This window comes from Theropithecus gelada, chromosome 11 (assembly GCF_003255815.1).
Source record: "Theropithecus gelada isolate Dixy chromosome 11, Tgel_1.0, whole genome shotgun sequence".
Classification (NCBI taxonomy): Eukaryota; Metazoa; Chordata; class Mammalia; order Primates; family Cercopithecidae; genus Theropithecus; species Theropithecus gelada.
Genome location: NC_037679.1, coordinates 107,039,322 through 107,052,956, shown reverse-complemented (window position 1 = coordinate 107,052,956; position 13,635 = coordinate 107,039,322). Strand labels below are relative to the sequence as shown.

At 41.8% G+C, this 13,635-nt stretch overlaps 1 protein-coding gene across 1 annotated transcript in view; it reads right to left on the bottom strand.

Annotated features, from left to right (window-relative positions):
• Window positions 1-11,905, bottom strand: part of FAM234B (family with sequence similarity 234 member B) — a 36,595-nt gene extending 24,690 nt beyond the window's left edge. The window contains exons 1-2 of the mRNA XM_025402407.1: window positions 11,754-11,905; window positions 475-870 (exon numbers count right to left, since the gene is read on the bottom strand). Coding sequence (XP_025258192.1) covers window positions 475-870; window positions 11,754-11,790 — 433 coding nt within the window. The 5' untranslated portion in view covers window positions 11,791-11,905. The remainder of the gene's footprint in view (window positions 1-474; window positions 871-11,753) is intronic.
• Window positions 11,906-13,635: the final 1,730 nt, after the last annotated feature.

Sequence of the window (13,635 nt, the reverse complement as noted above, 5' to 3'; positions counted from 1 at the left end):
GGAGCAAGAAAGAAAAGATAGCAACTATCTTTTACAGGAAATGAAATTATTTTATCATTTAAATTAGATCAGGCCTCTATAATCAACGAATGTCGAAGGGTTCTACAAGAGCCCTATACCTGGTGCAGCCAGGCCTTGAACCTTGCTTTTCTCTGTAAATAGCCCTTCCTACAGCTTTGCATTCCCCCGATACAGTGCTGGCTCCACAGCAGGAACCCAGCAAACCAGCCCCGTCCTCTCTGGGTCGAATAAAGACCAATGCCGACAGACACACAGAGCAGTGATTCCCAGGTTTTTGGAGGTGTTTGTTTTCTTTCAAATCTTAATCTCCTTGCCACCTCCACACAGCGGGGAGGGCAGGGTGGGGAATGCCACATGACACATATTAAGTTTTCAGATTTAGAGGAAAATTTAAATGTAATGAGAGATAGCATGAAGTTTCACAGGATTAGGGCTGAAGATTCTGCAGCTCACCTCCCTGGGAGCCCAAGTGGCGGCTCCAGGTGCTGTGCAGATCTCTGGGAGGACAGGGGATCAGGAAAGCACACAGGAGCACCAGGATCATCGAGATCCCCAAAGTCAGCAGGAAGACAGATGTGCGCACATATGACACCAGGGAGGAGGCTGCTTTCTGTTCCAGGCCCCCAAGGGGTTCCGAGGGGTAGCCCTCCGTGGTGACTTCCGAAAGATGTGGCTTTGCAGCCTCTGCAACCTCGGCATCTGAGTCGGGTTCTGGCGCTTCTCCCAAAGGACTCTTCCCATTTTTGACCCCTCCATTCTTCTGCAAGTTAAGCACCAGATCGTCTTCACTCTCGTCACTGTCAGCCTGGGTGAGGGGATCATACTCCCCTAGGTCTGGACTCTTCTTCCCTGAAAAGACAGAAAAACAGAGAGTCAAGGAGAACTGGGGAGGAGACACCCTCACCAAATATATGGCATCTATAAATACCCAGGAGAACACAGAAAACTAAAACAAAAAAATCCAGGTTTACATCAAGTCTGAACCTTGGTGGCTATCTGTGAAACAAGCCAGCGAAGCAGGGGTTAGGAATGGAGGGAGAAACAAAAGCACAGTGCTCCAGGATCACTGCCTGCATGAGCTGAAGACAATGGAAAAGGAGGCAGAAGTTAGCAAATTTAAAATATCTTCAGTTTAAAAAGAAAGCTCTCTTAATGTGTTCGAATCTCACTCAAGAAAAAGACCATGGCTCCGTGTCAACTCTCCATGTGCCTGATGTGCATATTGCCTCCGATTTTCTTAGATCTGTGACGTCCTAATCTTTCCTGGTAAACTTTTAGAACAATTATTCTCCATACGCTGCTTCTCACAGCCCAATATCTGTGGCTTCCCAACTGTTTCTATGGAAACAACTTAGAAAGTTGAACACTGAATGTTCATCTGAAGATGTATTGAAATCTCACTTCTAAGAACCATCCTGTGATTTGAAGGCCCTTTCAGTATATCTTTTAGTAAATAGTGTTTACCCCCAAAAACTGCTCTTCTGAGCAAGCATTCTGGGAGGGGTGGTGATCCAGCTGGAATACAGAGGTAGGGGACTTGCCTTGAGGCTGCTTTGCACAGCAAGCACTTTGTTTTTACTTAGCCTGCAGTGTTGATTTGGGATAGCTGAGACAGAAATTACAGAAAGGCCTAGGCACACCTTCTCCCAAGCCACTCACCCCTTGGCCTCACTGCCAATGACTGAATGATTTTATGCCTTTACTTCATGTTACCACCAAGTAACAACCAAGAAAATGTTTCTTTTGGGGAGACTTTATCTGGTAATCTATCACTAATGTAAACTCTATCATTAAATCTTTTGTTCAGAGGAAATATTAAAAATAAAAAACACATAACCCAGCTAATTAAAAAGAGGAAAAGAATAATTACTAATGCTAGTGTCTACCTCTGGGTCACCTTGGCCTTGGTGATGTCATTTCATATATTATATCTCAGTTTGTTCAATTAATAAAATGAAAGAATAAAACACTATATGGAGACCAGATTGTTGCAGGAAGTCAGGGACCCCGAATGGAGAGACCTGCTGGAACCGCGGCAGGAGAACATAAATTGTGAAGATTTCATGGACATTTATCAATTCCCAAAATTAATACTTTTATAATTTCTTATGCCTGTCTTTACTGCAATCTCTGATCATAAATTGTGAAGATTTCATGGACATTTATCCCTTCCCTAATAATACTCTTATAATTTCTTATGTCTGTCTTTACTTTAATCTCTTAATCCCATTACCTTCATAAACTGAGAATGTACATCACCTCAGGACCACTACTGTACAAACTGATTGTAAAACATGTATGTTTGAACAATGTGAAATCAGTGCACCTTGAAAAAGAACAGAATAACAGCAATTCTCAGGGAACAAGGGAAGATAACCAACTGCCTGCAGGGTTGGGCAGAATAGAGTCATATTTTTCTTCTTGCAGAGAGCCTAAAAAACGGACGTGCAAGTAGGGAAGATATTGCTGAACTACTTTCCCAGCAAGGAATACCGTGGGGAAGGAATGCATTCCTTGGGGGAGGGCTATAAATGGCCGCTCTGGGAGTGTCTATCTTATGTGGTTGAGATAAGGACTGAAACACGCCCTGGTCTCCCGCAGTACCCTCAGGCTTACTAGGATGGGGAAATTCCAGCCTGGTAATTTTTGGTCAGACTGGTTCTCTGCTCTCCAACCTTGTTTTCTGTTAAGACGTTTATCAAGACAATACATGCACAGCGGGACATACACCCTCATGAGTAATTCTAATTTTGCCTTTGCCTTGTGATCTTTATTGCCCTTTGAAGCACGTGATCTTTGTGACCTACTCCCTGTTCATACACCCCTTTCCCTTTTAAAATCCCTAATAAAAATTTGCTGGTTTTGCGGCTCAGGGGACATTACGGACCTACTGATATGTGATGTTACCCCCAGAGGCCCAGCTATAAAATCCCTCTCTTTGTACTCTTTCTCTTTATTTCTCAGACCGGCTACACTTAAGGAAAATAGAAAGAACCTACGTTGAAATACTGGTGGCTGGTTTCTCCAATACCAGATGTTGGAAGTAAAACTTGTGGTGTTAAAGTTTAGTATTTGGTACATTAAAAAAACAATAAATTTTAGATTTTTTAAAATGAATATTCCACAGAATTATAACATTAAGTACTTTCAAAAAAAATCCAAAGAAAATACTGAATAATCTGTCATCCTAATAACTAGAAATTATTTCCATTTATTTTTATTTTCAAAGCTACACACTTTGCCCAAAAAATATTATATTTGATTTTTAAAAGGCACAAATTACAAGAAAATAAATCAGTTATTAGAAACTTAATTCAAAATAGTACTTATATGCCATGGGGTCAGTAGAGGTTCCAGATAATCTCCTTCAATTTGTATTTCTACTCCATGAACCAAATTATTTGGTAAATTAGGGCACACCATTCCCTAACCATCCCAGATAACTCTATACATAATAATTTGCACACAGAGCCATGGGTTGTTAGAATAATATTAACTCTAATGCTTTTTAAAGTGATTGTTTTTGTTTTGTTTTTTAGCTAAAATACACCTGACATGATAAACAAAATGTGATATGTACATACCACGGAATATTATTCAGCTCTAAAAAGGAAGGAACTTCTGACACTTGCTACAAAATGGATGAACCTTGAGGACATTATGCTAAGTGAAATGAGCCAAGACAATTTTTTTTTGTGTGATTCCACTTATATGAGTTATCTAGAGTAGTCACATTCACAGAAACAGAAAGTAGAATGGTTGTTGCCTAGGTCTGGAGGTAGAAGGAAAAGTTGTTACTGAATAAGTATGGAGTTTCAGTTTTACAAGATGAAAAAGTACTAGAGATGAGGTGCATATACAGTTAATACTGAACTGTATACTTAAAATGGTTAAGATAGTAAATTTTATGGTGTATGTATTTTTTGACAATTTAAAATGTTTATATGTATCTGAAAAACAGGAAAGCACACACAGAGTTCTCAACTCTAGAGTCACTTAAGAAAGCACAGCAAGAGACCTTAAAGATCACATAATCCATCCCCACCCCATCCCAAACTTACAACTAGCTACTTACAAAGACCTACCCACCAGTCACTTAGCAAACACCTGAATGTAACCTGTATTAGGGCTACACTGACCTCTAATTTAGAAAAAAATTCTTTACACTGATTCAAGAATTTTTTTCTGGGAAGTTGCCAATTATCTACCCCAGTTTTAATTTCTGGGATCCCTCTTTCACATGCAAGTCCTTCAAACACTCAACAGTATCAGTCACAAGAGACATATGATATGGTATTTAAGAGCTCAATTCTTCACAATCAAACATCAAGCCAAATCCTGGCTATATCTCTTATGAACTATGTGGTCTCAAATTTCTTAACTTTATTGAGCATCAATTTCCCTATTTATGAAATGGAATAATTATTCTTTTTAGCTCATACGATTGTGATGAGAATCCAATAAGATAATATATGTGTGGTTCTCAGTGCCTGGCTTATAGTCACACAACAAATTTTAGCTTCTATTATTATCATTGCCATCACTGGTGCTGGCATTGTATCTCCCAGTGCCCTCCCCCACTCTTCTCATCTCCAAGTCAAACACCTCCACCTCTCTCAACCCATGACTTGAAGAAGCATTGTTTCAGGTGTCCTCAACATCCTGGTCATTCTCCTCTGGACACAATGTGATACGTCTGTGCTTTTTAAAGTATGGTTCCTGGAACTGGATACAATCCTAGGTACAGTCTGACCAGAGAAAGGGAGGGCAGACCTATTTCCTATCTACTCCAGATAGCAAACAACAGTTCAATTTCTATAATGTAAGATCTTGATAGCTTTCTTGGCATTCACATCACATACTGATTCAATTAAAACTCCCAAGCATTTTGAACACATGCTTAAGCCACCCTATAATTGTGCAATTGGATTTTTAGCACCAAGTGAAAAATATAGCATCGACATCAAATTCAATCTTGCTAGTCAGTCTCCACCCTGCAAGAAACGTATCGGGCTAAAACAGCACCTTTGTCAAAGTGAAATCATTAATAAAATGCTGCCCAGCAAAACAATTTAAAGGAAATTCACTTTTCTCATGCTATGTACTATCACAGGCAGGCAGGAAGAGAAGCATATGCTCCAGGAACTTATAAAATCTGTAAGAAATTTATAAAACAATTTGCAAGCATTCCTTGAGAAAAAAGCTGCTGTCAAATTGGTCTGTTTAGCAAGATTACATGCTTCTAGTTAACGATGGCAAAAGTGGGCATTTCTGTCACATTCTCTTCCTAAAACCAGGAAGACAAATAAAGAAAAATAAAAATAGAACACAAAATAGGAAACAGTCGCATTCCCAAACCACAAGTTATGAACCAAATGCACTGAAACTTGTACTCAGCTGAGAAAGCTCAGTAAGAGCAGGCAAATACATCTTGTGGATATATATTGCACATATATTGCAGATCTTCAGCAATGAGCCGAGTTCACAGAATTAATAATCATGACAACAATAAGATGATGATGATGATAATGACGATGACAACTGGAAGTGTATTGAGTGCCTACTGTCCCAGGCACTGATCCAAGCATTTTGCATGTGTTAATTCATTTAATCCTCACATCAACCTCATATGGTAGATATTATTATTATTATCCCCCATTTTATCAACAAGAAAAATAAAATATAGAGAGGTAAGATGGCTAAGATCACAGAACTAGCCAAAAGAAAAGCCAGGATTCAAACCCAGGCATCTGACTGCAGAGTCTACTTGTTGTTCTAACCAACAAGTTATACTACCTCCCTTGTTCCACAAATACAGCCAAACCAGTAATTGCTTGCTTGGAAAGACAAAGTCTGGGGTCACAGAAGCACCAATGAGCCCCATTCGACACCACAGAGTCAAAGGGAAGTAGGACCAAAGGAGGAAAAGCACAAGCTGACATCGTCACAAAAAGCACACTGTCATGATGGTAGGTTCGAAAAGTCACCGGGCATAATCACTCTGACTGTGCCCAGTCAGGAGGCAGAAGCCAAGCAGTAGTTCAAAGAGGACAAGTTTAACATAAAAAATTACTAAGCAAAGACAGGAGAGTAAACATAAAGATGGGAAGAGAACTCTAAAAGGTCCCCCAGGACTGAGAGACAATATCCAAGGCAGGACAAACGATATTTGAAAGGGCTCACACCCGCTTTCACAGATCAGTCAACAAAGGTGAATTTGGAGTTCGCAGGCAATAAATTGATAACTGGCACAACAAAGTCAGTGAAGGAAACACCAAACCAGCACCCTACAGTCCTGTGAAAAGCCTCGTCCTAGCCAGGATAGAGACATCCACACAGGAAGCGTGCTGGTGGGGAGCCAGCTGACTTAACAGGCCTGGATTACATTCTTGCTTCCAACTGCCCTACATCACCCCTCTGGCAATAGCCAGGCTGTCAAACAACTGCCCCATTTAAATGTGAGTAATAACCAGAAAGAAGCCATGTTTAGTACTCATTCCACAAGATACCACAAAGCTCTATGAATATTCAAGAAAGAAGTAACAATGAAACATAGCAAACAATTAGCTGAAGAACAAATGCTGGACAAATCACACCACAAGACGGAAGAAATAATGAACATATACTTCCCCACAGAGTCTGGGAAATTTAGGAAAATCGTCTTCTCTGAAATAAGCACTCAGGAAAACACTGGAAAAAATAACAAACCAATTTGAGAAAAGAAATCCTTATTGGAATCAGCTAAAGGAACAGATATTGCTGAAAACAGAGTCAGAGACATAAAGAACAGACTAGTGAAAATCAAGCAAAATGAAATGGAAATAACTACAGCTGGCAGTTCTGAACACTTATCCTACACTCTTCCAAGCCCTTTTAATGTCTTATCTCAGGCCAGGGGTGCTGGCTCACGCCTGTAATCCCAGCACTTTGGGAGGCCAAGGTGAGGGATCACTTCAGGCCAGGACTTCAAGACCAGCCTGGCCAACGTGGCAAGACCCTGTGTCTACTGAAAATACAAAAATTAGCCACGTGTGGTGGCAGGCGCCTGTAACCCCAGCTACTCAGGAGGCTGAGGCATTAAAATTGTTTGAACCTGGGGAGGTGGAGGTTAGAGTGAGTTGAGACCATGCCACTGCACTCAAGCCTGAGTGACAGAGCAAGACTTCGTCTCAAAAAAAAAATTCTTATCTCAGCAAATCTTCATAACAACTATGTGAGGTAGACACATTACTGTCTTCACTTTCAAGACGAGGAAGCTGAGGCTTTGAAGTTTAAGTTAAGTGGATATGGTTTGGCTCTGTGTCCCCACCCAAATCTCAACTTGAATTGTACTCCCATAATTCCCATGTGTTGTGGGAGGGACCCAATGGGAGATAATTGAATCATGGGGGCAGTTTCTCCCATACTGTTCTCATGGTAGTGAATAAGTCTCACGAGATCTGATGGTTTTATAAGGGGAACTCTGTTTCTCTTGGTTCTCATTCTCTCTCTTGCCACCACCATGTAAGATGTGCCTTTTACCTTTCACCATGATTGTGAGGCCTCCCTAGGCACATGGAACTGTAAGTCCATTAAATCTCTTTCTTATGTAAATTGCCTCGTCTCAAGTATGTCTTTATTAGCAGTGCGAAAACAGACTAACACACTGGCCCATAGTTAAACAGCAAGTGATAAGTAACAATTCAAAACCAGCCTGGCCTCAAAGTCTGTACTGGCTACATATGATCCCATGGAAAAAAATCAAGGCTTTTTAAAAAGACTAGAAACAACATGATAGATACTGACAACAAAGGTGAGCCAATATATGCATGACGGAAGAGGATAACAGAAAAGAAAATACCAAAAGCAGTATTTTAAAGAGTTGCAAAAAAAAAAGTTCCTACAATAAAGACCTAAAACTGCAGAATAATGAGTACACAGAGTCCCAAAAAAAACTGATTCAGAAGAATCAATACTGAAATACATCCTAGTAAAGGCGCAGGACTTCAAGGACAAAGAAGGAATCCTATGAGCAGCCAGGCCAAAGGAAAAAGAATCCAGTCACTACTGACGGGAACAAAAATTAGGCAAAGATTTCTCCATAGTCACACACACTATTAAAAGATGGTGGAGCAATATCTCAAAAGTCCTCAGAGAAAGAACATGCAATTTGATGTCCAAGCATTCTGACCCAGCCAGGATATCGCTGAAATATAAAGACAAGCACAAAAGTGCTCAGAGTTATCATACTCCTGTGCTTTCTTTACATTACAGAAGACTAGAGGCCAGTTCTTGGCCAGCCTTTTCAGAGGAATAAATACTTTTATACTAATTTTTTTTCAGATAGTGCAAAAACAAACTTCAGCTTAAGGATTACCGACTGCAAGTTTTTATTACAGAAGTCTTAAATAATTTTTTTTTCTGTTTACAGAAAGACAATAAGAGAGAGTGAAGGAAAAGAAGTCCGCCAACTTGCCTTAAGTCCTACTCAGGCTGAGGAGCTAGGCAACAAATCCAGCTTCCAAGTCCAAGACACTTAACACTCACTCGCTTCCTTGCTACTTTCAGCCACCACCCAAATTTTTAATGAATGAAAGGTTTTCAAAGAATAAGGGAGAGGGCACTGATTTCATAGCAAATCATTGTAAGTGAGCTTTCCACAGCTATTGCTTTTCCTCTTAGGAAGACTAAAGATGCTGTTTAAACATAATAGGATTTCCAAAATGGTAGAGAGGAAAACACAAATAGGAAAGTGATGCAATTATACCATACCCAAATGTTTTCAGGAAATATACTAAAACATACACTATTCCATAACATATATGATACTGTAGCATACACTCTACTGTACATATACTATACAATACACTCTACTGCAACTAAAGGTAAATAATTCATATCATGGGTTAGTTTATCCAAGAGCATATAATGACTCTAAGTTACACAAATAAATCATAAAAAATCATTTTGCTCTGATATTCCCTCCAGTGTTTGACCTTCAAACTATAAAATGGCCTAAGGAAAAAAATACATATATACTTAGGAGACAAGCTGTCCTACTGGCTTTATGAATGTCATATTGGCCTTCTGCTACTAATTAACCTCATTTTATGCATGTGAGCCAAACATCTTTCCTTCCTGAGCTTAGCGAAACTGCTCTTTTCTAACAAGGCTGCTGAGATCTGTCAAGAGCTCACTATTACATCAAGCCTTCCTTCACGTATCACATTCATAAATGAGCATGGTGCTGATGACAACAGCTAACACTTACTGACTAATTAACGTATGTCAGAGGTTACTAGATCTCCTAAGTACATCCATGTCCTTTACTATTTCAGATAACCCTAGGAGGTAAATATGTAGTAGAATGTGTGGCATAGAGTGAATGTTCCATAATAATGTTATTGTTACAGATGAGGAAACTAAAGCTTAAAGAGATTAAGTAACTAATTAAGTAAAGACTGGATTTGAATCCGAGCCTGTTTCATGCTCTCAGCCACCATTCCATCCTGACGTCCTCACACATGAAAACAGTAGGGATGGAGCTTGGCACAGTGGCTCACGCCTGTAAACCCAGCACTTCGGGAGGCCAAGGCAGGCGATCACCTGAGGTCGGGAGTTAGCGACCAGCCTGACCAACATGGAGAAACCCCGTCTCTACTAAAAATACAAAATTAGCCGGGTGTTGTGGAGCATGCCTGTAATCCCAGCTACTCGGGAGGCTGAGGCAGGAGAATTGCTTGAACCCAGAAGGCGGAGGTTGCAGTGAACCGAGATCACGCCATTGCACTCCAGCCTGGGCAAGAAGAGCGAAACTCCATCTCAAAAACAAAAACAAAAAAGAAAACAGTGAGGATGTTAACTACAGGAACATAACACAGTAGCCCAAACAGGACAGCAGTCTCAGAACCCCAATTACAGAGAAGTCAAAAAAAGCTATATGAAAACAACTTGTACCTAATGCAAAAACTAAAAATAGTATTTTGGGTGGAGGCAAGAAAGGGCAAGAAGACGAGGAAAAGTGCAAGTGGTTTTATTTTCTTAAAACCCACATCACATGAAAGAACGCATGCCTACTATATCTGGGCCTAAAAAGGTATCAAGCATGTCTCAGGGTTCAGGGCCAAGCTGCCTGCCAAACAGGCTCAGGGACTGGGCTATGGGAACCCCAACCAGTTCCTACAACTAATACTCCAGGGAGTAATAACACCACAGCCTTGGGACATAAGAACACAAAAGAGCTCAAGAGTTGCTAAAGCAAGATGTTCCCGCATTCTCATTCTCAGAGAATAACAATGACCTACACTGAAATAAAAATTTTAAAAAAAAAGGACCCTAAAAGAAAAAAAGAAATAAAGCTAAATGTGTCTGACATCTTATTACCCCTCTGGGAGGATATCATTCTACACTAAGGATATACAAGGCTACTCTCTTCAAAGTAAAAAATTAATCCTGCAGGTAAAGGGCCATGTCTCTCATTTAATTCCAGTGTTATGTACACATTCCAAGACAGATACTATCAGTGTTCCTTCCAATGTTCCAATGAGCCCATAAAAAAAAAAAAAAAAAATCTGTCTGAGGTCATGAAGTCTGGGGACAGAAATGCAAATTAATATCCAACCCAGTGTCATCCAAATGGCAAGGTTCACTTCAGGGTAGCAAACTGGAAGCTCCTTGAGAACAAGGACCCTGTAATCCCCCTGCAAACTCAAACCAGCTATTCACCCAACACCCAAAGAGCCCTCTCTAGAGATAACAGTGAAAGCAACTGCTTTTCCCTCTAATACAAATTATCAGCAAACAAATGTTTATAGTTTAATGCTTAAAACTTATTTAGATAGAACCATCAGTTTTTCTGAAGCCTAATGTTTAAAATTTACTTGGGTGGAATAAATATATTTTTATTAAAATATCAAGTTTCTAACAGTACAATCCTACTCTGGAGGTTCAGGAAGGAAAAAAAAAAAAAAGAAAGGAAAAAAAACTTGGAGCTGCTGCCCGAAGTACTGAATCAGCTCTGGAAGTTGTCATCACCCCTAACGCTGCCTTAAAGAAGATTCCATACATTATCTTCAACTTATAGGTGCCAAATCATTTCCCATGCTTAATCTCGGCAGCTGGAGACCGACCAAGTGGAATCAAAAGTTCAGGATTTAGAGTGAAAAGACCCCTGACGTTCAAGGCCGAGCTTTCCCAATACTTGAGAGACCTGGGACAATTCAATTAGCCAAATAACTCTCATTTTGTCTTCTGTAAACTAGGAAGGGACGTAAACACCTGTCCCACCTGCCTCATGGATGCTTCGCTGCTGTCATTAGGTAGAGGGGATGATCCACAGAGGGCCACTCGCCGTCCCGCCGCCCCCGCCCAGGTCCAGCCAAGACAGAAGGCGCCGGAGTCCCCGCGGTGCCCGGTCCGCGGCGCTCGGGAAGGATGCTCCTCTCACTAGCCTCCCCTCGGGACAGCGGCGACCGGCGTTCTGACACTCCCCGCCACAACACCTGCTCGGCGCCCTCTCCCCGCGCGTCTCCGCGTTCGCCCGGCGCCCGCGACCCCTGCCCCGCTGGACGCCCCTCTCGCCCCCTGGTGGCACAGGAACCCCAGCCCCCAGGGACTGCACCCTCCTCGCCACTGGGCGCCTGCAGCTGTGTCTCGGTTGAGGCCACGGCCCGACCGGCCTCACCCCAGAGCCTCGCCTCCCCTTATTCCAACACTGGCGGGGACAGGGTGGTCGCAAGGTTGCGACTCCTTACCCGGGAGCTTGAGCGCCCTGGACAGCACGGTCGCCATGGCGGAGGCCCCGGTGCGCGTGCGCACGCCCGGGTTCTGCCGGGAAGCGTAGTTCCGGGCGGGCGGTGCGCCGGGCTGGCACCGGGAAAGGTGAGACCCGCTTGCTGGGGACAGAGCCGAGGGAAGCCAAGCCCGAGTTCAAGCTCCGCAGGCTTTTCTTCCACCCTACCTGTGCAGGTCACCTCACCATTCTGAGTCTCACTTGCCTTGTCAGTGAAATGGGGAGAAAATACCCCGTAAGCTTGCAGTGAAAATGATTCGAACGAGATATTTAAGGAGGTGTGGATTGTGCAATGTACGTGGGCTTTGAAATCAGGCAGACTGGATTTGAATCCTGCTTGCATCACTTACTAGCTGGGCCATCTTGGGCAAGTCCCTTGGGGCATCTGAGCTGCAGCTGCTTTTTTTAAATTAAAGGCATACTACATACTTCTGAGGCTTGCAGTGAGAATTAAATGATATGACCTGTTTAAAACACACAGCACACAGTAGGCACCTAGTAAGAGTGTTTCTATTATGCTTCTTAGGTAGAGGTTGAAGTTTCCTATTAGCTGGAACCCTCATTTCTTGCTCCCAGTTCTTTACAGGTGTCTACTCAGCATCCTACGCTGCAGCTTCTAGTTGAAGGGTGTAGAAGGAGCAACTGACTGTGTACACACATCCAATAGATGCAGCATCTCCAGCTCCTCAGATACCAATGCTTGACCTTTAAGGCATCTCCACACTCCCCATAATCACCCCAGCTTTGCCCGAATGACTTTTGCTGGGAGGCCGATGCCCAGGAATCCCTCCTTCCTTGGCTCTCTGAGCTTTCCCCCACTTTGTCTTCCTTGTCCCTCTGGAAATCTCTTTCATCCCTCCACAACTTTTTTCCATTTGAATATAGGAACTTCAGTTTAGAATAGTATTTCCCAAATTTAATGTACTTTTTTTTCAATTAAAGAAAAAAAATCAAAGCAGCTGCCAAATGAATCAGGATCCTTACTTTTACATAGAGAATACCTGTGAGTTCCTCTCTAGCTACCGAGTGGAATGTGATTACCTTTGTTGCCCAAACACCCACTGAGGTCACTGCGGAAAATGCAAACACCACCCGGGCCCTCTCTGCCTTCTGAACTTGGCTTGCCTCAGGACCAGGCACAGTGGTGTAGAAGGAAGAACTGACTTGCTGCTGTCCCACAAGCAAGAGATCAGCATTTTAGTGCAGGGATGCTAATACTATGTTATCTTAGAACTGGAACAGATCCTAGAGGCCATCTAGTCCCACTCTCCTTGTTTTATTTAAGAGAAAGCTGAGAAATAGAAAGGTAATGTAACTTCTGAGGGTCACAACAAAAGTTCCAAGATAATCTCATTTGCAGGCTGCCTAATTCCCGTGAGAAACTGCAGACAGGACTATCCTGTGGGAGTAATCTGAGAGTCTCCAGCAATCAGTCTCACCTCCTTTCTTCCCACGGGGGAAAAAAAAAAAAAATGTCATTGTCTCTGATAGAGCACAGGCTCTGGAGCCAGGAGCTAGGCCTGCGGAGATCAAATCCTGACTCCCTCATTTCCTAGATGCCAGGCAGAGGGTTAGTTGCTTAATTTCTCCCCACCTCAATTTTCTGATCTGCAAAATGGGGACAAAACAGTTTCTAGTTTATCGAGTTCTCCTGAGAATTAAATGTATACGTGGAAAGTGCTTACAACAGTGCCTGGTACTTAGTGTTTTCTAAGTGTTCACTCTTTTTATCAATAATTTCTTAATGTTTTAACAATTTAGAATTTGTAACTTAATAACAAATAATACATTTCATAGTAATTTAATGGTTTAGTAATGTATTTATTTATTAATTCTTTCAGCAT